Raw genomic sequence first — 25316 nt, 5'->3', positions numbered from 1 at the left:
AAAACAATATAAAAATAATAAATTCAAAATATCTCAATAATTTTTCATATTGATTATACATTGGGATTATAGCACTTGTTCTAGATGATAACTTCTACAACCATGTTATTCTAATTTCTCCCTTATTTATGTATTTGTGGGGCAAATGAGCTCTTACAGCCTGAAAAACCCAGTGGGATTCTGACTAGACTTTTTAAATGTGAGAAACAATAATTACCATAATTCTTCATGGTAAAATAGTCTAGTTCATGCTATGTATCTGAACTTATTTGAGAAACAAAAATCAATAATGTATTAACTGTCAGCTCTAAAATGCAAAACAGAATTTATTGTTCTGTGCTAAAATAACCTTAATGTTTTTGCTTTGTGACTATATTGTCTTAATTAAAGGTAACATTATGAAAGAGTTTGTCAAATTAAGGCTCTCTCTACAACAGTCTACCATTATTTAGCTAAGTAATCTTTGTGGGGTTGTTGTTGTTGTTTTTTTTTAATGTTTACTTTTGAGAGAGAGAGAGCATGAGCAGGGGAGGGGCAGAAAGAGAGGGAGGCACAGAATTCAAAACAGGCTCCAGGCTCTCAGCTGTCAGCACAGAGTCCAATGTGGGGCTAGAACTCATGAACATGAGATCATGACCTGAGCTGAAGTCAGATGCTTAATGGTCTAAGCCACCCAGGCGCCCCTAGCTAAGTTAATCTTTGAGATAGATAACAGATCTCTTTTAAATAAAGAAGATAAATGTTTGTTGTTCTTTCAAAATGGTTAATCTAATTATCCTAACAGATTGTATTTCTGTTAAATCTTAGATTGAATCGTTTGGCTGAAATGACCAATTTTTGTGAAAGTCTGACTTGTTTTTGCATTGAAATGACAAAGTTAGTCACTATTTTGGCATCATCAGGACTTCATCTTTTACAGTCAAAACTTAAAACTCCCGTTAATCTTTAGAAAGTGCAATTTACAGGTTAAAAAAAAATTAGAGGAAATCACCCTCAGGTGCTCAAGTACTCACCAAGGAAAAGGCATGGGCACTCATTTAAATGGGTAAATTCTTAAACACACACTAGCCTTTCGCATCCGCTACTGCTGGAGCTCCTGTTAACACAGGCCACAGGCAGCGCAGTCAGCCTGAGTGATGGATCAGAGAATGACTGCCCTCCCTCGGAACACTGTGGGGGTGGATGGGGCCTGGAAGGGCAACGCCTAATGATGTTCCAACAATGCCACTGTCCAGTAAGATCCATTTCCCTCTCTTCTTTCCTTTTCCAGTATATGCGACAACGACTCTATCTGCCTGTTAAGTCTCATTAGGAAAAGCACACCGGGCAATTGATCTTCTTAAATGGAAATGTTAATGCTTAGTGAAGAAGGCATTCTTAAAGATTAAAAAGAGTGAGCCCTTTATAATTACTAACCTGGAAATTCTGAGAGAATAAAGAAGGAAGGAAAGAAACGGGAGAAAATAAGTACTCTCAACTAGCTAAAACAAAAAATAATCTTCTGAGCCCAGATGATGTGCTCTTTAAGGGCTTTTTCCTCTGTCCATGTCGGTGACCCATCAGGCCCTTAAACCACGGACGATGAGAAGTCCTACCTTTTCTTCTTATGACAACAGTAGTAAAGGAAGGTTTGCGCTTGGAAAGCAGAATATCTACCAAGGTCCAGGAGCCCGCAGGAACCAGAGATTTAATTTCATTTTCCAATTTGACAGTTTTGAGGAAGAGCCAAAAGAATTTAAGATCTTTTTTCGGTGAAGATTTTTATGTGACAGTCATTTTTACTGTCCATATTTTGGTCTCTGAAAATAATCCTTTTTTAAAACTGAGGAAACCTATTTGTGATGCATAATTTGATAAAAATGTTCACTTCATCTCAAACTAGAAAGAAATATGAGGTACTTGGAATTTAGGTGTGGTTTCTATAAGGGAAAAGTGTTCATATGAAAAATCAAAGAAAAATACTTTGAAAAAAAATCATAATGAAGTATTAGGTCTAATGTTACAGCTTCTTGTGAGTCTGATTTGAAATTAGTGCTCTTTCTTTGTTTCTTTTTGTTTTTGTTTTTGTTTTTTAAGGCAAATAAAATGTTGCACTGTCCTAAATTTCTTGGCATGGAAACTAAAAAACTACATTGTAAGATGTGGGCACTTCTATTCCAAGTATGAGAAAAAGATATACCAGATTTTCTGAAATATCTTTAGTTCATAAGCAATATATCTAGTTCATCATCAACTGAAGGGAAAAAGGACTTTCATAAACAAAAGTTTCCTTACTCTAGTAAAGTGGATGATCTTATAATGGAATATTATTCTCACTCTATTCAGACATTTTGGCACCAGCCTGTGGGGTAGATTTTTCTGAATATTTGAAACTCGGTAAATACAGAGTTTATTCATAAAAATGTCACGGTCTTTAAAGTTGTACAAACTCATGAATAAATCCAATTGTATCTGAAAATGACAAGCAGTCAACCTTTGTTAGTTTAGGTCTAGGCCTTAGCTCCTTCTCTTCCCTCAGTTTCTTTAGCCTACCTTAAGTGTTATCCATGAGAAAGAAACTGTATTAGCATGGGAAGGAAGGGATATATCTCTCAGCAGGAGTCTGTAAAATACTTTCTCCAGGATTGTAAAATGGCAGGATTTTGTGATAGAACATTTTTGGTTATTAGTAATATAGTGTGTATAAATAAGGACAAAATTAGAAAGCATTTGCTATACAAGCTTTAAGGGCATTTTGTTTCATGGCCCTTAAGTATGCTTCAACTTCTTACCATTGTAAGTGGGATTTTTTATATGTACCATAAAACTGCACCCTATAACCATCTCCTTGTAAACAGTTTGAACACACTGAAAAGTATAATGTGAATGCCATGGGAACATGTCTTATAGCATTACCTAATATTGAGCAACAGTCCAAAGGAATTACTGCCTTGTGAAGAAATCCAAAGGATGTATGATGGCTAGGTTTTCAAAGCAAAAACAATGTGTTACTAGGTACTTCAAATGTATGCTACTGGTCCCTGAAAATGTATGTTTTTAAAATGCATGTTGTTTACTCAAAATTTCAAATTTAACTCATCAGCATTAGGTATCCATTACATACCAGAGAAGACACTATTTTTTCATAAAGCAGTCACATGCATGAAGTTAGGATTACCAACTGATATATATGTATTTTTTTTTTGCACCTCAAAAAACAGAATCACTATAATGCAGATCATGCTTCCACATCTTCCTTGCTGAAGGACAAAACATACAAAGTGCCCGCATTTGGCCTCCCGACTGGAAAGAAGCCAAATCAGTACTCTGGCAGGATCACATCATTCTGCTGAGCTCCAAATACCACAGCCGGGTTTTCTTGCTCTTGTTTGGAGGCTGCTGCTTCCTCCGAGGTCTTCAGCTTCTCCTCTACTAGGCCCTCCTCGATTTCTGGGTCAGCCACCTTTGTCTCATCTTCTATTGCTTTGGGCACCGCACTGGCGGCCTTGGCAGCACTTATATCAGCATCTTTAACTTCTTCTACGGCCTGTACCTTCATCAGCTCAGCCTCTGCCCGCTCAACTGCCACTGGGGCCCCACTTCCTTGAACTTCGTCTCCTTCTGAGATAGCTTTAACATCTTCACTGCCATCCTGAATCGAAGAAGGTGCCTGGCCGGCCTTCTGGCTCTCTTGGATGCTGCTGTGGCTGCTGCTGGCGCTTCCCAGCCGGGAAGAGGCCACCACGGCCTTCACTGCTGCCTGATTAGAAACAGAGAAGTGTCAGGTGTCACCTGCACTTAAAATCCCCAATCAGAGCTCCATCTCAGCTTTGCATGTTCCAGACATATTTATTACTCCAAGATGGTTGAATGAAAACTTGTATGGAGCATAAACAGAAAAATCTCTTTAATCCCAAGCTAGAGTATTTAATCATCTGGACCAGTGAAAGCTTGAGTAAATATGTTTGCCCATGGATAACCTGGTTTCAAATATTTTGGACTTTGTTTCCTAAAGTATTTGTTTCATGGAACACTAGTATTATTTGACAAAAGAATTCCATGGTTAGGTTTGTTTGAGAAGTCCTGGGTTCAGTCAAGGTTATTTAATCCATAGTATTTCAGATCAATTTGACCACAGAGCCCTTAAGGTTCATTTAGTCTTTATCAGCCTGTAAGTGATGGCTGAATTGAACGTTATTTTTGACCTTCAGCTGTTCTCTGAAATTCTCTGGATATACAGTCAGTCCTAAACACCATTATGTAAGAGAAAAGCATCTAATATATCTTCTATGTATATTCTATAAAAAGATATATTTTGGACAGTTTTCTGTATCACATGAATTACAGTTGACACTTGAACAACATGCATTTGAATTGCAAGGGTCCATTTACATGCAGATTTTTTTCAATAGATACATTGAAAAGTTTTTTAGAGATTTTCAACAATTTGAAAAAACTCACAGATGAAGTATGTAGCCTAGAAATACCCGAAATATTAAGAAAAAATTAGGTGTTATTGTAAAGATATAGTACATAAAACATTGAACATAAAAACTATGCATTAATTGACTGTTATCTCTAAGGCTACCAGTCAACAGTAGGCTATTAGTGATTAAGTTTTGGGGGAGCCAAAAGTTATAGGTAGATCAACTGTGTTGAGGGGTTGGTGCCCCTAAACCCAGGATTGTTCAAAGGTTAATTGTATTTTAATTTTTACCAAGTATTGTAATTTATCTACATTACATTATAGTTTTTAAAAGTTTCCCAATTTTCACATATTCAGAAAGAAAACTTTCTGAATATGTACCAGTTTCCTGAGCAATGCTGTTTAAGCAGTTCAGTCACAATTAAATGAGTAGCAGTGATAATGTGTTTGGTGAGTAAATCTCAACATATAACACATTTCCCTTTATTAATAATGAATTCTTTAAAAATTTTTTAATGCTTATTTATTTCTGGGGGGGGGGAGAGAGAGAGAGAGAAAGAGAGAGTGAGAGCATGAGTGGGGAAGGGACAGAGAAAGAGGGAGACACAGAATCTGAAGCAGGCTCCAGGCTCTGAGCTATCAGCTAAGAGCCCGACACAGGGCTTGAACTCATGGACTGCGAGATCATGACCTGAGCTGAAGTTGGACACTTAACCGACTGAGCCACCCAGGTGCCCCAATAATGAATTCTTAAGAGAGAATAACATGACTGTCAGTGGCTTTACATTGTTGGGATTTCAAAGCAGGATTTTCCCTGGTACCATAGGAGATAAATAATATTATTAGATGAAGAATAGTGGAATTATCTTTAATAGTTGAAGCTAAGAGAGAGATTTTTTTTTTTTTAACAGAACAAAACAAATCTACAAATCTTACCTTAAGCTTGCGTCGGGCATTGAATTCTTGGAGCTTCTTTTGAGCAGTATCCATGTGTACAAAATTAGCTGCTTTGCCTGTGACCCATGGGTGCTGGAGAGCTTGGAAAGTAGTCAGCCGTTTCTTAGGATCCAAAACAATTAATTTTCTAACCTGAAACGATAAAGAACCATAGATTTCTTAGGAAGATTTTTTTATGGCTTGCCCCTCAGCTTGTGAACTTCTATTTTCCTAGCAATACCATGAAATATACATTAAAAAAAAAAGCTTTTAAGCTGTCAGTAGTCACTGTACTGATAGCTTCAGGTAGCAGCGGCTGAGGGGGTCTGAGAAGACAGTGGTGTGCACCAGCTAAGAGCCTAAACTTGCAGACAGTTTTCCAAGGGAGGTTAAAGAAACAGGTCCTGGCTTGCCTGTGGACTGGAAGCTGTCTGAAGGAGAACGAGCATCTGAATAATTCTAGGCTGTACTTCATACCACTTAGAATTCAGAACTTGTTGGGGTGCCTGGGTGGCTCAGTCGGCTAAGTGTCCGACTTCAGCTCAGGTCACGATCTCGCAGTTTGTGGGTTCGAGCCCCGCGTCGGGCTCTGTGCTGACAGCTCAGAGCCTGGAGCCTGTTTCAGATTCTGTGTCTCCCTCTCTTTCTGACCCTCCCCCGTTCATGCTCTACCTCTCTCTGTCTCAAAAATAAATAAAAACGTTAAAAAAAAAAAGAATTCAGAATTTGTTGTATCTCAGTGGAGATAGTATCATCGTGCATCCATCATGTTTTCTATGGGGATTAAATGGCATCAAAGGGACAGTACCATAGTCCTTACTCTTATCCCATGACTCTATGGTAAAGTTCATTCTTTCTAATACCTTCAGGGTTTTGAAGGAATAAGCCAAGTAATGGAGTAAAAGCCTATTTAGAATCAAAGCAAAGGTGTCAGTGGTTTAGGGACATGATTTGTTTAAAGGACTGAATTCAACCCATGGCAGACCATTCTGAAGGTTGACCCCTGAGGATGAGCAGATAATAAACTGCCAGGGAGATCAACAACCAAAATAATCTCTGGCCCTGGGCTCAGAGGGGTGACCTGGAATGAGACAGAGACTATTTGGAGTTAGGAGTCATGTTCAAGCCCAATTACATCTCTTACCTACTTTTGTGACCCTAGACAAAGACCCACATACTAACTGAGTCCCTGTGGACATTCTCCTAGGCCCTTTTCTTATATGATCTCATTTCCACCTTCATTCCTTTGTAAATACACTCTTATGTGCATATAAAAATGTTTCAAAATTCATATAATTCTTTCCATGACCTTATCAACTTGGAACTATTAGCTCCAATTCATAAATGAGGGATGAGAGGAAGCTCAGAAAGATGTAGTGCCTTACCTAAGGTCGGACAACTTGTAATTGGTGGAGGCTGTGTGCAAACTCAGGTCTGTCTTACCTCAGAGCTCATTTTGTGGCTACTCTACCACAGCGCCTCCATGGCAGTCCGTCAACGCCCCTGGCCTTCAGTCTGCGCATGTGGCAAATGAGGGGCTTTTGGTGTCATAGGCCTAAGGTCTTCCTAACTCTGATAAGGTAAGAAGAACTGAACACAGGCTAACACAAATCAGGCAGCAACTCAAACGAAGAACACATACCTGGTTCTCCTTTTACTTCTTTTCTGTAAAATTTGCAAAGAAATGTGTGTTTGGGGTAAGAGACAAAATTTGTAGAGGGTAGAGATGTGAGGTTGTTTGGGCTAAAACTCTGAGAGGAGGTGGTGGGAGGCACAGGTGGTTAAGGAAAATGAATGTGCAGAAGGAAGTAAAAATCTGATTGCAGTCCCCCTATAACCTGTGGGATACGTGTCCTAATAATTTTATGTAAATGGCACCTAATCTTTAGCGACAATTCACAATATTATTTCCCTCCCGTTTTTCAATGGTCCTTTTCCTCCTCCTCATCATTACCATCCTCATCCTCGTGAAAATACAAAGAATTTACTGAAATTCAGAATGTTCCCCCAAATTCCACATGTCAGCATTAATCTTTACATCTGAAGATACGAATGCGCTGAATTGTTAAACTTGCTGAAGGTCAGAGAGACCCGGTGATCCTGCCAAGATTCAAACCCAAAGCCTTGCCTTGATCCGACAGCTCCCCTCACAACCTGACTCCACCATGTGTTGGCACTGTTCCCCTGCTGTTATCAGAACAGATGCAGGTTCTTCTGGTAGGTACACAGCTGTGGTACTCAAGGACTCTGTTAGTTCTGAAGTTTCATAAATTTATTAGCTCATAGGTAAGACTTAGCTGGATGGGGGTGCCTGGGTGGCTCAGTCAGTTAAGCTTCCAACTCTTGATGTCAGCTCAGGTCATGATCTCGCGATCCATGAGTTCAAGCCCTGCATCAGGCTCTGCACTGACAATGTGGAGCCTGCTTGGGATTCTCTCTCTCTGCCCCTCCCCCACTTGTGCACGTGTGCGCTCTCTCTCTCTCTCTCTCTCTCAAAATAAAATAAATTAATTAAGAAAAAATTAGCTGAGGAGTGCCTGGGTGGCTCAATTGGTTGAGCATCCAGCTCTAGGTTTTGGCTCAGGTTCATGATCTCGCAGTTTTGTGGGTTTGAGCCCCACATCTGGCTCTGCCCAGGCAGTGTGGAGCCTGCTTGGGATTCTCTCTTTCCTTGCTCTTCCCCTCCCCCACTCACACTGTCTTTCAAAATAAATAAACTTAAAAAAATTAGCCGAACGAAGGAATATCACAGCTAATGCTCTTATCCACTTAATTTTCATTAGAGATGAAAAGAAAGTAAAGGAACTGTTATGGAGTTAGTTGACGGTAGTTAGTTAACATGCATTATATATCCTTAAGTCTCACAATAATCTAGACAAAGGTACTGTATCATCCCAGAAAAGAAAACTAAAGTAGAGAGATTAGATAACAAGCCCAAGGTCACACCTGTAGGTTGTAAGAAAGGGGGCACTTTAAAAAGGGGGCACTTCAGGTGTGTCAGACTTTAAAAATCTATGGTCTATTTCCTGATCCATTGTTTCATTCAGTACACATTTACTGAGTCTGCACTACATGCCCACGTGGTACTAAGACCTGGGCACACATGCCTCGACCTCTCCCAGAACTTGCAGTCCAATTAAGGAAGACCTTTCCACAAGTAAATATAACTAACAACCATCATGAAAGCGTGAGCTGGAGGCAAAGCAATAATAGTGGCGGAAGGAACAAAGCAGGTGTGGGAAGGAGGGACTGCTGAAGCGGGAGGTGGGGGGGCGGCAAAGCTACCCCAAGGGAGTCAAATGGCAACTGTGGCTTGACATGAAGAGTTACCCATGCGAGAGGTGTGTGTGCACGTGTGTGTGTGTGTATGTGCACACGTGTGAGAGAGAGGCAGTATGGAGGAAGAGGCTGGAAGATAGGAGGAAGAACGTTACAAAGCAGAGGAAAGAGTAACGGCCCACACGCTGAGCTACCCTGACGAGGGGCTGTTAGTCTGGTACCCTGGTGTGAAGACAGACCAGAGGACAGTCTGTGAAATGGGTGGCATGGGCAGGGTGACAGGTTCCCGGCCAGGCGGTGCTGTGTAGATCTCATTACAGATTTTGGATTTTCTCCTAAGGGCCTCAAAGCAGGAGAGTGACAGGATTGATTTATTTACTAGGCCCTTCCTCAGGATCCTGCTTGGAGAGCTTACCTGAAAAGGGCATGGAGGAGGTGGGAAGGCCACAGGAGGGTTGTGGCAGTGGTCATAGGAGAGGACAGGCCTGGTAGGGGCAGTGGTGGTGGAGTGGGGAGAAGCGGATGGATTCAAGAAGTGTTCAGGCGTGTGGGGCCTGGCTTGAGCCAGGAGTTGGGATGATGCCTCCACACATCGCACACACTGTCTCTCTGCCTGACTGCACTGAAAAGTCATGGTCTAGAGGGGGTTTGTTCCATGAAAGAACATGGATGGGAAGGAGAAAAAGTTTGGAGGGAAAAGAGCATTGGCTGGAAACCTGGATCATTTGTTCTGCTGGGGAGCTGTGTGACCTTGGACAGTCAGTTCACCTCTCCGGGCTTTAGCACCCTCATCTTTAAAAGGAGGGAAACATTCAATGACTCCTAAGATCCCTTGGAGAGCTAGCCTTCTGTGGTTTAAAAGTTAGCTTTTAGTTATTTCTGGGTGGTTTTTCTCTAGCCATTGATGGTTACTGCTTTCATCCCATGCTAGTATCCCCCTCATTTTAGAATAGGTGGGCCATCTCCGGTGAGGATATACACACAAACGTTAATATGAGCTTAAGTGAGATCCCAAGTAAAACAAACAAAAAAACAAACAAAATGAATTATCAGTAGAGTGTAACTTGTTTATGATGCCAGTGATGCATGATGGGACTTGTGTTACTACTGGGATATTTTAATAAGTTTGAACCTCTCAAGATGCAATGCTTATTTGAAATATAATCAAATCTAGGTAATCTAGGCAAGCCAGGTTAAAATGGAATTATTCTGTGTAAATTATATTTGAATTCACCCAGAACAGCTGGCTTCACAGGCAAGGTTTTACCTTGACTAGATGGTAAAAACTCACTAATTAATACTGTAGTGACTTTTAGTTTGTGATAATTCAGCTGGTGATGAGTCAGGCATATCTGTTTTTCATTATCTACAAGGAAAATGCATTAGTGTGCCTTTTATATGTTTTATAAAAAATACAATTATAAAGAAATAAGATATTAAGAGGGGCAAATTTTAAAAAATGACACTGCCCATTAACTAATTAAAAATGAATATGAGGATTGTTCTTCGTTTTGTTTTGATCACACTTACCAAGTCCTTGGCATTTAGAGATACTTCATCCCACCAGGGGGAGATAAAGTAGTATTCACAATTCAGAATTCTCCTGAACATGAACTGATCACCTCTTTCATCATAGAATGGTTCAAATCCACAAAGTCTAGAAGGACAAAAGATAGGGAATAAAATGTCTTTAAATGCCTAAATACATTTCATCAAATTTTTGTGGTAATTCAGAATTGTCCTTTTCACAGCTTCCCATTACGAACACCAGTCTACTCAGCACGAGTGTGGAACTGCCTCGTTATAATTCACTTTTGCTGTGTAAATACACATCATGCTCTCTGGAAGTAAGAATAGGTACAAAGCCGATTCAGAATTTCTACAAAGAGTTTATAATAACATCAATGACTCTGACACAAAACAATAACAATAATTGTTAACACTATTACAGGCACTATGCTAATGATTTTCTGAGGATTTCTTTTCAGCAGGAATTGAGAAGATGGACTGATTAGAAGTTCCAATTTATTACAAAGTGGAAGAATTAGGATTTTGAGAATAAACAGATTAAGAGGTAGACAGAAAAGATTTTTCAGTCATTTTTCCTCAGCTCTATTCGTTGAATTCCACCATAGAAATGAGTAAAGTACTAGATTTCCATCCCACACCAGTTTGGATGTCAGGATGAACAAAGACAGGAGCTAAGACTGTTGTCAGGAAATGACCCTTTAAAACCTGACAGAGTGAACACATGGGGCCAACAGAGATGAATGGGCTGGTGCTCCCTTAGCCCTGTGTGTGACCCTCACTTCTGTACCTCTGGAAGATCTACATTCACCTTCACTTTCCACTAGGGGGTCAGCATACAAGTGAATGGGAAAAGTGGGGGGAAAGAAATAGAAAATCATCTCCAACATCCTAAAGAGAGAGAGGAAAAGTGAGTTGCTGAAAAGGGACCACCAAAAGCCTCCACTGTAGGGGCAGCTGGGTTGCTCAGTTGGTTAAGCATGTGACTTCAGCTCAGGTCATGATCTCGTGGTTCACAAGTTTGAGCCCCGCATCTGGTTTTCTGCTGTCAGCTCAGAGCCTGGGGCCTGCTTTGGGTTCTGTGTCTCCCTCTCTCTATGCCCCTTCCCTGCTCACGCTTGGTCTTTCTCTCTCTCTCTCAAAAATAAAAATATTTAAAAAATTAAAAAAAAAAAGCCTCCACTCTTTACAGATGGGTACAGGTTCTGAAATCACTAGGGATCAAGAGGAAACTATAAAAACAAGTCCCTACCAGGATATGAGTTGCACTGGACAAAAAATGGAGGGGAAAGGATGAACATGTTAAAAAACATTTTCTTAAATTCTTCTTTCAATCTGGTCAGGAGGGTGCAGAGCATGAAACGTTTGAGTGCTTTCTAATGCAGTGGGTTTCTAGGGAAAAGCATTTTGTCATGTCCTTTGCTCAGGGACTGTTCTATTGGGAGTCTTTGTCTCTTTTGAATATTCTGGAGCCAGCCAGGACAAGAAAGGCCTGGCAGTGCTGAGGCTCGGACCAGTGTGTCCTCTCCCACTGCAGCCAGCCATCTGCACTGAGAGTCCTGCTCCCCCATAAGGAGAGAAGGGAGCCTACGTCCACACAAGGGGGCAGCTCAGCCTTGCCTGGCCCTCCAGTGCCAGCCACAACACTAGAAAAATATAGCCTACTGTTAGTTAGTCATGGAGAAATTAGCCAACGTTCCAGGCTTGGTTTAGGAAACTCTTCTGTTTCCCCTTCTGGAAGTCTAGAAAGAAAAATTACAGTTCAGAAGGTACAGTACTCAAATGCCTTTCTTACTTCTCAAACATATCTGTAAATCTGTGCACTGATGACAGAAGTAAAAAGTTTATGTCATGTCAGCCTAAAATGCCAAAAATGGAAGAACTGTGACACAGAACAACACACACACACACACACACACACACACACACACACACACACACTACAAAAAGCCTTCAGAAATGGAAATATTTGAGAATCCTGACAACGAAAGTTGCAGAGGACATTAGGGTTAGGCCAACCATGTGAATGTCTGATACAGGGGAGCTCCAGGCTGCTGGGAAGAACTGTAGTGTGGGACAGCTGCAGGACAGAGTTCAAATCTCCGGCCTTATCTGAGTCTGATTCTGACCTGAGCATTGTAGTAGTTGCTTTTGTCTGAAGGCACAAAGGATTTAGGTGTAAAAGGTAGAGGGACCAGAGTTTCTGTGAGAAATAACAAAAAGGCCTTCATTTCTAGTCTACTGTCATCCTTAGAAAATAGCAAGGTCACAGCACAAAATAGCTCAGTGGAACTTTTAATTATAGTAAAGGAGATACACAGGTCCAATGGCACAGTCTTGGAGAACTTGTCCTGGTGGGAGGGCTGTGGCGGTGGTCACAGGCTACTACTGCATACTTTGAAGCAACACCTACTAATTAATGACTTTAAGTGAACCAGGGGAAGGGGCTTTGACAGACTCTTAAAATTATTTTCAGGGCTATGATGTTTCTCCAACAATCACATTCTTCCCTCTTCGTTTTCCCTGCTCAGTGACCACATTATGGGGTTTTACTCGTTCCAGATTTCAGGTTCTCAGGGTGAATGTGATGTAGTTTCCTACCTCCATCTCTCTGAGTTCCTGTACAACCTTAATGCTTACACCACCCCCCCATCACATTTCAGCATGAAATTGCAATTGGGTGGGGACACTGATACTTTAGGGGCAAATCTGATTCATTATTTGTGCAGTTCAGTTTTTTATTTCACGTCACTGTGATATGTCACCTGCCTAATTCAGGAGCCAACACTGTCTCCTGAGTATAAAAGTGACCTCAAATGTAAGCTGAAGGAGTTCCATGATGTGGCCTTGGGAATTCGTTTTAGTGAATTAAGCACTTAGTATGGCAAAAAAATTACCTAACAGTTTTGCACTTTCATAAGAAAAAAACAATGTTTCTCTACCTCTCCAAATGATTTTCAAGCCTTTACTATATTCTGGATACACCAAGAATTCAACACTGAAACTATCTTTTGACGTTACATAGTAGCAGACAGCTATTTAATGGGTTGCTTATTAAACTTTTTTGTTTTGGCTACTGACTACTGAATATATCCAGGTGAACACAGAGTTTACTAATTTGTTTGGGGGTACCCTAGTTACCCTCTTCCTAGTCCTTATTACCCAGATACTACACTTTCTAAGATCACTATTAAATTCAAAAACAACAATAACAACAACAACACCCAAACCTCTTTCTGCTATGGACTGAAATGTGTCTCCCTAAAATTCATATGTTGAAGTCCTAATCCCCCAGTGCAATGGTATTTGGAGATAGAGTCTTTGGGAGGTAATTAGGGTTTGATGTAGTCATGAGGGTGGGCTAACTTCATGATGTGATTTGCGTCCTTAGAAGAAGAGATACCAAAGAGCTTACATTCTTTCTCTGCCATGTGAGGAAAGAGTTAGAGGACAGGTGTCTGCAAGTCAGGAAGAGAGCTCTCACCAGGACTGGACCTCCTGGCACTCTGATCTCAGACTTCCAGCCTCTGAAACTGTGAGAAATAAAATTCTGTTGTTTAAACCACCCAGTTTGCAGTATTTTGTCATGGCAGCCTGAGCCGATTAATATCCTCTCTTTCATACCTTCCAAAATCTCTACAGATTTGAATGGTATAGGTTCCAACAAGTAACTGTGCAGTGTCCTCTAAACGGCAACCAAATCTGCTTGTCTTAAGTTAAACTCCAGAACTCACTGACACCTTTCTTCTGTAGCCTCTCTTCAGCAGTCTTCCCAGACACTCCTCTGTCCTTGCTTACCTCCCTCATATTCCTCTGCAATTCCATCATGTCTTTGGCAAATTTCCTGAAACCCTTTGTTTATTCATAGCCAGGAGCTCAGGAATGGAGTTGGGGATACCAGAGAGCGAGAGATTAGCCCAACTTTTTTCTACCAGAGAAAAGGTTTCTCTGAGTTTAGGGTATTAAACTCAAGGTCCTTGGGGGACCTAACACAAATAGAAAACAAAATTGATAGGCAAATTGCATTAAAAACATTGCTGACAAGAAATGTACCAGTCTGGAATTGTTTACGAAATTAAATAGCCACTTGCTTTTTAAAAAGCAATACTAATAACTAAATACTAAATAACTAATAACTAAATACTAATACTGCATTTTGATGAGATGCAAATAAGTAAAATAACAGCATGTTTTTAATAGATGGACTTGAGTTTCATATTCATTACTATCATCATATAATGAATTGTTCTCCAAATCTGCTACACACTGCACTGCAAAATGGGACTGAGAAAAGTCCTGGACAGTGGGGCGCCTGGTGGCTCAGTCAGTTAAGCATCTGACTCTTGATTTCCGTTCACAGTTCATGAAATTGAGTCCACTGTTGGGCTCTGTGCTGACAGAGCAGAGCCTGCTTGTGATTTTCCCTCTCTCCCTCTCTCTCTGCCCCCCCGCCCTGCTCATGCTCCCTCTTTCTCTCTCTCTCTCTCAAAATAAATAAATAAACATTACAAAAAAAGAGAGAAAGAGAGAAGTCCTGGACAGAAGTGCTGGTTCTAAGGAAATTATAGAATAAAAAGTAATGTTTATTTTCAGAAAATTCTATCACTGGCTACATTTAGTATGTCATAGAAAATTACAAAAGTCAAAAAGTAGTCTTGCTTTTTATGAGGACTATCAGTACCTAGAAAATATTACAGCAAAGGCAAATAGAACACATAGAGGTTGCTTTTCTTCACTTACAAGATGTAGGTGATTATTCCGACAGACCACATGTCCACCTCAGGTCCATAGGCACAGCCTCTAAGGATTTCAGGTGCTGCAGAAAGAATGAATATTGTGTTAAATTGGAGTTTAAATTTAACATTTACATCTCAATAACAAGCAACAGGTAAGAAATTAATTAACACAAAGTTCAGAACAGTTTTGTAACCAATTTTGTCTCCCCAAACCAAAGTGTGAGACTACAAACCCTCATGTCTACTTTAATGGGAGAAATCAAAGTCTTTCTGTGTTTGGGGTGCATAAAAATAAAGGTATTAACTTTAATATTCTACATCAGAACATTCATTCGAATCAGACAGAACTGCATCTTTGCTATAAAAGATCCCTTACTTCAGAGGGAGCTTTGTACGCAGAAAAGGAACACAAATTTAGCATAAGGGGAAAAATGCAAGTTATGCTACCTTGAGATCTAGACCTTCTTGGGAGCATGGGGCATCCATGCAAACCTGTATTTGACAGCATGCAGGGCAGGGACCAGCGCAGGGACCTGGGCAGACAGTGGGAAGGACTGGGAAGTCTCTATGCTGGAAGGTTGGAACAGGTGTTAGAAGGGGCCTGGCACATGTCTTAGTACTGACAACTACATGTAGGTTCCCAGAGAGCAGCTGTCCCCAGTTTGGGATTATGAACTGAGAAAGGGATCTTCTCCGTGCACAATGAGCTTGCTCCTGTTAGCCCTGCCCACCATGGTGAAAATGGAAGGTCTTCTCAGCCATCAAACGGCCCTGTAGTATAGAATGAGGAGATCTTTTCTGTTTTTATTATCTTAGAGCTGTGAAAATGGAGAGTTGACTGCATCCAACTGTTTGCACCAAGAATTGGAGGTGTTATTTGTTTGCCTAACAAAGGAAGAAAAGGAGAAGTGAGAGTTTTACAATCCATGCAGAAATAAGGCTCGGGCCTCTAGCCCCAGAGTGGCCTATAGCCTCAGTGTTCCCATTTTGAACAAAAGTGCTGTAGATGTCAGTGGGGTCTCTGAGGGAGGAGCTGACCAATCAATGTTGAGAGCTCCTTGAGGGAGGCTTTGGGAATGGGGGCACCACCCTCCTCCTTCCAGCAGGGGGCAGGAGAGCAAGGGAGCTGGATCCCCGGTCTGCAGGCCGAAAATGTCACACTCAGACTAGGTCATTAAAGTGAGCCCTGGAAGGCTGCTATCCTCCTGGAACTCTGAATTTGACTTAGAGGAAGGAACACAGTGGATTTTCCACTGATGTCTTCCCATACTACCCCTCCTCCCCCATCCTTTTGCAATCAGGATATTCTCTTCTCTGCACAAACTGTGTTACATAAAATACAAGAGATGAAGAGCCCATACGGTGAAACGAGAGTGTGCAATGTAACATTCCAAGCAGCAATTCAGCAAGATGCACCCTTTAAAGAATGGTGTCTGGGGCCAGGAAGTTTTTCTCATCTATAGGCATATTATTCCTAGAAAATTTTCCTCTTAGAATTTAATTAACATAATGAAGAAAAATGCACGCTCATTGCCAACACCATTCACTCCTTCAGGTTAGCTTTCGTTTTCCAGGGCAATCTGTACCCCACATATGGTTCCTTTGGGCCTCAACACTGAGCGCCCACTTGCAAATGCCTTGCTCATCAGGGTTCAGAGGAAACTCTGGTTAGGCTGCCTCTTCCAGGAGGGCCGCTGTGCTGTCTGTGTCACTGGGAGCTGTTCCAGTCAGGGAGCTGAATGCACACACATTTAGTACGATTAGCCCTTCCCCACTCAGGTCTTCCCATCAGTGGAGTGCTGTCAAGTCCCACACTGACATTTAGACATACAGAAATCTGTTGGGGAGAGTCCTTTACATTTTCTGGGATTCGTTTTTACCTCTAAAACCTAAGTGAATTGGATTAGCTAATTTCCAAGTACTCTTGAGTTTGAAGCTACTAGCCATTGTGATATTAGTAGAGGGGTTGTTACTGCCAATTTAAGCAAGAAGAGAGGACAGGCACTCTACTGAATTCCTGTTCCTCCGCCGGAGCGTCAACTGTGTACGCTGGCCCCGGGCGTAACCTATCCTATTGGCTCCAGGGCTCTCAAGCCTCCCCTCGGTGCTGTCCGGAGGTGAGCACCCTGTCGCAGAGGTCAGGTGCTTTTTCTGGCCATTCTTGATAGCTCCCAGGTAAGGGCCCAAAGTAAGCGAATACCATGGAACAAAACTCTTTCTGAATCCACTTTTTAGGGCATCTGGTTTTCTTACCTGACCTGGTAATATCTGACCTCCCCTCACAGCACAGGGTGCAACCTTGCCCTCCAGAGGCAACTTGGTTCCTTGTAAGGCGGTAGGCTGCAATGTGGGCAATCCCCTGGTGTGAAACACTAAACTTTCCATGGTGAGGTTAACTGAGACAAAAGCAATATAGAATGTTTTTGCCCTCCATAATAAATTTCTCTTAAGAAGAATTTAAAATATTTACTAATCAGAATACAAAACTTAGGTGAAACAAACCCTAAGCATCTAGATCCAATCAGATCCCATTCACAGAAACCTTTAAATATTTTCACAGTTGCTAGTTATCATAACCTTGACTTCAGGACCCGCAGAATACACTCTTGTAATCTGTCTGAACCCTTTCCAAGAGCCAGAAGCTTTCCAGAATACATTTCAAGCTCCAGTATACCAGCGCTACAGGTCTCCTAGGTATCAAATGTCCTTGCGGTGGATTCTACAATTTTGTGATTTTATTAAGGAGGGAAATACTTGACTACTTCCAACTTGGTTCAGGAAAAGACATAAGCTAGCCCACCTTTTAATGCTATAAGCACTTCCAGGGGTCCTACATATCTTTTCACCTCACTGCCCAAACAAACAAATAAGTCAAAAAAATACAGTAAGGGAGAAAATCATTTCAAGGTGTGATCCAGTTTTTAAAAATGTGTTTAAAACAATTTAGAATCCTCTTTTCTAAAAAAGTCAATAATCCTTTATTGATTTCTCTGGATGTCTTCTAAGTGGATCCACGTTTTGTGCCACTTCGTAAGCTTATCATTCGTGTTATTGCTCATTAACACTAAATGCTACAGAGCTCATACTCCAATCTCCAACGCAGAATAATTGTGGCAAATGGTCTTAGAATTGCCAAGATACCAGCCTTCACTTTTTTAACATGCAATTTTAACTGAATATCAAAATTATATTAAAAATTCAAACTTTATGATATTTATTTACCAACATACCACTTAGACCTCAGAGTGTTGCTTTTTCGATAAGATCATGGTACCATTAAAACTTCTAGAGACTGAGGGTCCATCTACAGACTGGGATGAATTTCAGTTTATTAAATAAACTCACTGTTACTAGTTCTCGAAATGGTCCCACATAAAAAGTATGAGGTATGCCCTATGACACCCTGACAGGGGCCACTGAGGCTAAGTTTCCCCTCTTTTTCTAAAGCTTTAGGAGAAAAGTAGAGGGATGATTTTGGTCATGGATTGCACCTTCATTTTGTCAATTCCTTCCTACCTATTGAGTTAAGACCACACATTGGCATTCTTTAGCAGAAGACTTTTTTCAAACTACTGTTAACTCTTCTGAGAAAGACAAATCCCAGGGAGACTAAGATGAGTGAAATCCACATGTTCATTCATTCACTCATTAAACAAACCATGAACTATTTATTAAGTACCTGCTGTATGATGGGCACTATGTTAGATGGTGTTGGGGGAGCAATGGGGAGTTCCAGAGAACACGTCTCTGCCACCATGGAGCTTACAGTTTGGTGGGGGAGGTAGGCATTGATCGAGAAAGCCACATGAAGAAATACAAAGTGGTAACTGTAAGTGCTTGGATGGAGGGTGTCTCCAATAGAGGGCTGACCTGGTGAGAAAGATCAAGGAAGGTGGGTAGAGAAAGCAAAGTTTAAAGTGAGATGTGAAAGACTGGAGAAGTTAACCAGGCAAAGGGGGAGAGGGCAGTGGTTGAGGAAAGAGAGTGAAGCGGGTTCGGTGGAGCAGCCACACATGCAGAGACTTTGTGGCGGGCAGGAGCGGGCAGGAGCGAGGGTGCCCAAGGAGCTGAGCAAGCCAGTGTCGGTGGAGCACACCCCTGGGCACAGTGAAGTCCCTGTGAGATGAGCCCCTGTGAGGCAGAGGCCAGACTACAGATTCCAGTACATGAGGGCTTCTGTTTGTTTGTTTCTTTATTTGTTCTTAAATTCTCTCCTATGCTTTTGTTTTAGTGATTCAAAACATAGAGGAACAAATCTATTTTCATCTTAAAGCCTGAATCTGACTTTGCAGAATTCCACCCCCTCCTACAGCTGAGGGAGAGCCACTGTGGAGCTTTTCACTGTACAGTCTTGTCTTGAATTGAGTTTTCTTTAGAGCACAAGTCTTCAGCATCTAGAAGTCTCTCTACACTTTGCCTCTGAGGAGTGAGCACTGTGGAAGGAGGAGAAAGAGGAATTTATCTACCAGAAGGAGAAGAGCAGTGTTTGGAAATTCTCTCCCCTTGTTGCTCTTAACATAGTGAGGAACCCAGAGGAGAATGCACTCCAGGCAGCTTCCTACAGGCAGCTGGGCAGACCCTACTCTGTGCCTTCCTCAGCACCTGTACCATGTGTGGTCCTTTGTCAGGGTGTCACAGATATTTGGTGAGAATGGGACACAACATTTAAGCCCTGTCAAGTGCAATTTTTGCTTTGACAACAGAGAAGACAGGTCATGTCCCGGCGCCATTTGCTTAGTGTTGTAACAAAGGGGTGAATCAGACTGGGATACAGTTGACATGTTTCCAGAAGGAGTTGCCTCTGGCTAGGAGCAGCCTTACCAGTTTACTACAGTGACTCTCAGAATACTACTGATTCCATACATGCCATGGTGTGAGAGGTTGAGAAGGGCTGAGGAGGCATGTGGGGCCTCCGTCACTTTGGGTATCTATGACTTGTAGTGTAGAGCAAGAAAGAAGTTTGAAGGATATTTTAAAACTCAAGGGATACACTTCATGACCTAACTCATCTTTTCCATTTTCCTGGGCTCTTGATCTTTTACACTACAAACATCAGTCAATCCATCTCTCACTTAGTATTTTTTCATTAAAGCTGTTTAAATAAGTCTTCCTTGCCACACGAATTCCATGATACTTCTCTTTGTATAAATCTTATAAATGGCTGAAGAAAGATAGCCTGTTTATTTTCCCCATCTTACTTTTTATTTTTTTAATAATACCCTGAAGAGAAAATCAAGTATTTGAGAACACCTAAGTACTTTCAGAAGAGGAAAAAATAAACACAACCTATTTTTATTACCCTGGGAAAGTTTTATGTCTATGAAATTCACTTTTCTATGATCCCACAGAGCCCTCCCATCTTAGAGCAATCACTATTTGTTCCGAATCTTAATCAGACTGAGTCTCCTGCTCACTTCAAAGCTGTGATGGATGCAGGCCCAGGGACAGCAAAGAGGTATTCATTCTTGAAAAGCTGCCTCTACAAGGAGGTGGAGTATCAATAAATAAACTGAACTCGTCCTAATATTAACATCATGCAAGAGTCTCTTTTGGATATGGAGATACAGATATAAAGTGATGGACACGGACTTCGAACTCTGTTAAGTATGGCAAATACCATGTTTCTCTCTAATGGAGCTATAAATCTTACTGTAATTATCACTAATAATTCTCTCAAAATATTTTTATTTTGTGCATATCCTGTCTGTGACAACATTCTAAATGGAACACTTTGTGGGTGTTCAGGGCCCAAAGAATACATTTTAAGCAAGTCTCCTTCCCACTTGCCATCAGTCACCCTTCCTATGACCGCTTCTCCCCTGCATTCCGCCCTCACATGGGTAATAATAGAGCTGAGTCCTTAGCACAGTGAGTTCTCTGGCACAGCTGGCTCTGTTCCTTAGGTAGTCACTTACAGTTACAAAGAGGGAAGGACAGAGAATGATTTATGCTATGGGGACGCAGAAGTTAAGGATGACCAGCACATTAAAAGGCTGTTTCTAAGCCAAAGAGAACATGAAAAGTAGGAGGAAGGACAATCTCTTCAGACTCAATTTTATAAGCCGTCTCAGGTCAGAATATATTTGGTTAACTTGGATTAAATGAAGCGCTTGCCATAATCCTCAACATAGTTTACACATATAAAATATATACAGACAGACCGTGAGGTAATATTATGAATGTCAAATACTATGTATCTGCTGGGTGATGCAGAAATGAGCAACAGTCTGTCTCCTCTCCCCTTGCTCCCCTGAATCCTGAGACACGGGTCAGTAGTCAGCCTCTGGGACCATTTCCCGAGCCAGGGAGGCAGCCCCTCCTTCTGCTGATAGCTTTAGATGCTAGAACACTGTTGTGTATATTGTGCCTCATATCTGTGCCTTGCAGCACCCATTCGTAATTCCTAATTCTGTCCAGTGATGCTTCCTCCACTATCTGATGTTCTATGAATAATAAACATGGTTTCTTCTCTCTGGCCTCTACTGGTGATGTTGCCCCAGGATCAGTCTGGGTTGTTTCTTCTTCTTCCCTGGAGTCTCATGACTTTCCATAGCATCTATATGGTGAGAGAGCCCCCATTTATATCAACAGACATGACCCTGCTCCTGAACCTCAAACATATATACCCTTCTGCCCACATGTCATCTCCACCTGGATATCTAACAGGCATCTCAAAATCAACGAGCTCCAACCCCGTTGCTCCTCAAGTCCTCCCTATCTCAGTAAATGTGAACTCTATCCTGCCAACTGGAGCTCTTTGGTCCCCCTCCTACCTATTATTTCTCCCCTTATCATTGCACTTCACTCAACTGTGTCCTTCTTCAACCTATAGACACCCAGCTGTGTTCCTGCCTCAGGGTTGGTGTGCTCTGTCCCCTCCACCTGGAATGTTCTTTCCATAGAATCTGCATGGCTTGTTCTCTCCCTGCCTCTTCCAAATCTTTGCTCTTCTGCTCCCTCATGAGTGAAGCTTTCCCTGGTCAGCGTGTCCCAACACTTTCTATCCTCTTTCCCAACTCTATAGGAATGATCACCTTTCTATATATTGACACAATCATTCTGTTTATTATTTGCCTTCTCTCACTAAAATGTGCCACCCTTAAAGAAGAGATCTTGTTTGTTTGTTTGATTGATTGTTATACCCCTAACACCTAGAATAGTGCCTGGTGCATAGTAGGAGCTCAGTAAATAATTTATTAAATGAAAAAAGAATTGAATAGGTACATAACTAAAGTTCCACAGAATACACTTTGTCTAGGTCAGTACCAGATCAATACAAATACCCCGAGAGGCTCATTTTCCTCTAGATTTAAAACTTCCAAGACAGCCTGCATTCCACCAGCAGAGTCCCTGTCATCTGCAAGGTCAAGACCAAGATAAGCTATGGCCTTTCCTCACCTCTCGTGTATCTATCCCCAGCCCCACTTTTTCCTTTACCTGGCATGTGCTCATACGGATCAAGCATTGCAAGCGTGCCTGGGACAGTCATATGGTGGCTGCAGACACAGCTTATCTCAGGGAGAAAGAAGGGCCATGGTCAGCAATGGGAGATGGACCTAGGCACTCCTTACTCACCTGCTGAGCATTCTCTGCTTGCGTCTTCTCACATCCCCTGCTCTTGCCCATCGTCCACTAATCCCACAGGAGCCCCGTGTACACACATCAGCCCATCAAGCATGTTATAGGCCATGCAACTGACATTTTACTATGTACTCTTCTGTTTTCTCTTAAGTTCACTGTAAAAAGGAAGTCACCCTAGTGGGTATTTAATTAACTCTCAGGTGAGATTATCCCTTAGCCAGTTAGATTACTAACATAATCTGACACTCTTGTTATTTCACCTTAGCTATTTAGTCCTCTAGAAATGAACAAAATACATCTTTTATGAAACTATTCTGAAAGCTTATATTTTAGATGATTAGATTTCCTTCTACTACATTAAATTTTCCTACATTGGTCATATTAGTATGTGTTCATGTAGACAGAAATCTCTTCTGTCTGACTCTAGGCTATTGAGAAATTATCTTTAATTTTGGTATAGTGAACATAATAAATTATTTCTTTAAAATATAACAATGCAGAAACAACACAGGATTATCACTCCATTGGGACTCTGGCAAATGCCAAGAGAAAATCAATTCTGAAGAGCTTCTAGACCCTGCAAATTGAATTTGGATAGACGGGTAGAAATATGAACCATGAACATACATAGTTTAATTAACTAAGCTTATGAGTAAATTAGAAATCAGTATTATACAGAAATACTCTTTTAACCTAACCCTTTACCATATTGTTTTCTTTTCTACTCTCACAGCTTTACTTGTTTTTGTGATTGGCATTGATAGGCTGAACACCCGCAGACTTCCAGTCTTAAATAGTTAAACCAGTCAAGACATTTGGTAGTAATATTGCATACGTTGTGGCCCATTTATCGGGAGCCATGACCTAATGGATTTTTTTTTTTTTTTTCTGAGACCTATTTCTTTTCGCAATAACAAGATGTGGAGAATCTCTTCACGGCTATTTCAGAACACTAGTCATTGATTTCATTTATCTGGATCACAGATTTTAATTTTCTGGCCTGGAGTTTATTTTCCACTGGGCACACTTCCCAGGAAATAATGAGTATTTGCTTAAACATACAGCATCTGTGATTTTTCTTTTGCAATTCACTTATAGGAGAACCCTCTGTTATTAATAGCCTGGGGCAAAGGTTCTATGAATGAGACTGAATGGATGGCTTTTCACTTTTGTATTTCCTGACAAATGACAGATGGTGTAATATAAACACCCACTCCCTCAAAAGATGTAACTGAAAAAGCCTTCCATTAAAGGTAGACACTAGACCCCGTGTACATGAGGAGAACTGACCTGGAATGTAATCACCCTTCCAACGAGCAAGAAAACAAGCTCACACGTCTCCTCTCTGTCAACCGAAGGGGCCTCAGATACCTTTTCAAGTTAAAACTAAAGTCTGTGTGTAAAGTCATGGTTTCTGTAGGACGACAGTGATTCCCACCAGTCTCATTTCCAACTCATTGTATAAATGGGCAGTTTCCTCCCCACCTAGGTACTCTCAGAAGGGACACGCCAAACTGATGATGGCACTTACATGTATTGCAGGGAGGAAAGGCTAGAACTGAGTGAACCTTAAAGGGGCTTCAGCCTTGCCTATAAAGTCTAATTGTTTCATTACTATATGTTATTATTATTCACTATTATATTAACTAAAACAAAAACAAAAACAAAAATGTTTCAACTCTGCATCTTGTCTTTTCTCTAGGCCATCCACTTCCTGTGCCCTGGGTGTGACTGAGACCTTGTTTTCCCGAACTCAGCCTTTCCAGTGTTTTTTGTGTTACTATACACAGGTGTATCCTTAAAATCCTGTCCCTAACCTCTAGGCAGGGGTGGGGGTGGGGTGGGGGAAGGGATAGTGAGAGTAGTGTGGGTACTTTGGGCAGGGGGGAATAGTAAGTGGAAAATAAGCCTCCATTATTAGATGGCATTATCTAATGCCGAGATATTTGTAAGATACAGATTTGATTTTAAAATATAATTGCCCTGATTAAGAACCTTTGCTCAATCACTACTATTTACCAAAGCAAATCTGAATTCCTTAGCCTGATGTATAGATTATTTAAAAATATGGTCCATTGTATCTTTCCAAGTCCAACTATATCTATACTGCAGTTGTGCAAAGTGCCAAAGTAACCAACAGTCCCTGAATCTGCCAGATGCTACCACTCCTCTATGATTTTTCTCTTCCTTTGCCTACTTGCAAAGAATGCCTTGTGACTACCTCTTCACTTGCTGAACTCCTATCCAACCTTCAGAGTCCAGCTCAAATATTAGGGAGGATTAATTGTTCCCTCCCCTCTGAATACCTAAGCCTTTAGCTTGGATAAAACTACAACTTACCAACACAAACTGATTTATTGTGTATGGGTATTTTTTCTTTAATAGCCCATGAAATCCTTAAAGGACAAGACCATATGGTGTTCACTCTTCAATCTCAGAGCCTCTTAGACATTCAATGTTCATTTTATCAATGAATGAATCATTCACTCATAGAATGGCTATTCTGTCACGCTGCAGGAAAGAGCTGCTCTTATCACTATTATCAAAGCCATTAAAAGGATGCTGCTATCTCTTAGTCACAGAAGGGACCCTTAGAGACGGCTACTGTAAGCTCTTCCTGATCTTCCCATTTCAGGGCTGCTAGTTCTCAGAGAAATGCTCCAACCTACCTACCTCCTAGGAATACTCAGTGTTTGTACTTAGATAATGATTACTAAATTGCCCATCAGCTTTCTTCTTTTGGGAAATCCTTACTTTGTTTTATCATTCTTTTGTCAATTCTCTTTCAATGCTTCTTTTGATTGGTCAGCAGTTAATACTCACAAATGGGCAATCCCATTTGGCACATGGTA

At 41.1% G+C, this 25316-nt stretch overlaps 1 protein-coding gene across 2 annotated transcripts in view; it reads right to left on the bottom strand.

Annotated features, from left to right (window-relative positions):
* Window positions 1–200: 200 nt before the first annotated feature.
* CAMK4 (calcium/calmodulin dependent protein kinase IV) overlaps window positions 201–25316 on the bottom strand; it is a 215498-nt gene continuing 190382 nt past the window's right edge. For both annotated transcript variants that reach the window (XM_053225683.1, XM_015073014.3), the window contains 4 exons: window positions 14888–14963; window positions 10151–10277; window positions 5342–5494; window positions 201–3739 (listed from right to left, as the gene is read on the bottom strand). In XM_053225683.1, the coding sequence (XP_053081658.1) occupies window positions 3299–3739; window positions 5342–5494; window positions 10151–10277; window positions 14888–14963 (797 nt within the window). In that variant the 3' untranslated portion in view covers window positions 201–3298. The remainder of the gene's footprint in view (window positions 3740–5341; window positions 5495–10150; window positions 10278–14887; window positions 14964–25316) is intronic.

This window comes from Acinonyx jubatus, chromosome A1 (genome assembly GCF_027475565.1).
Source record: "Acinonyx jubatus isolate Ajub_Pintada_27869175 chromosome A1, VMU_Ajub_asm_v1.0, whole genome shotgun sequence".
Lineage (NCBI taxonomy): Eukaryota > Metazoa > Chordata > Mammalia > Carnivora > Felidae > Acinonyx > Acinonyx jubatus.
This window is presented reverse-complemented; position numbering and strand designations above follow the sequence as displayed.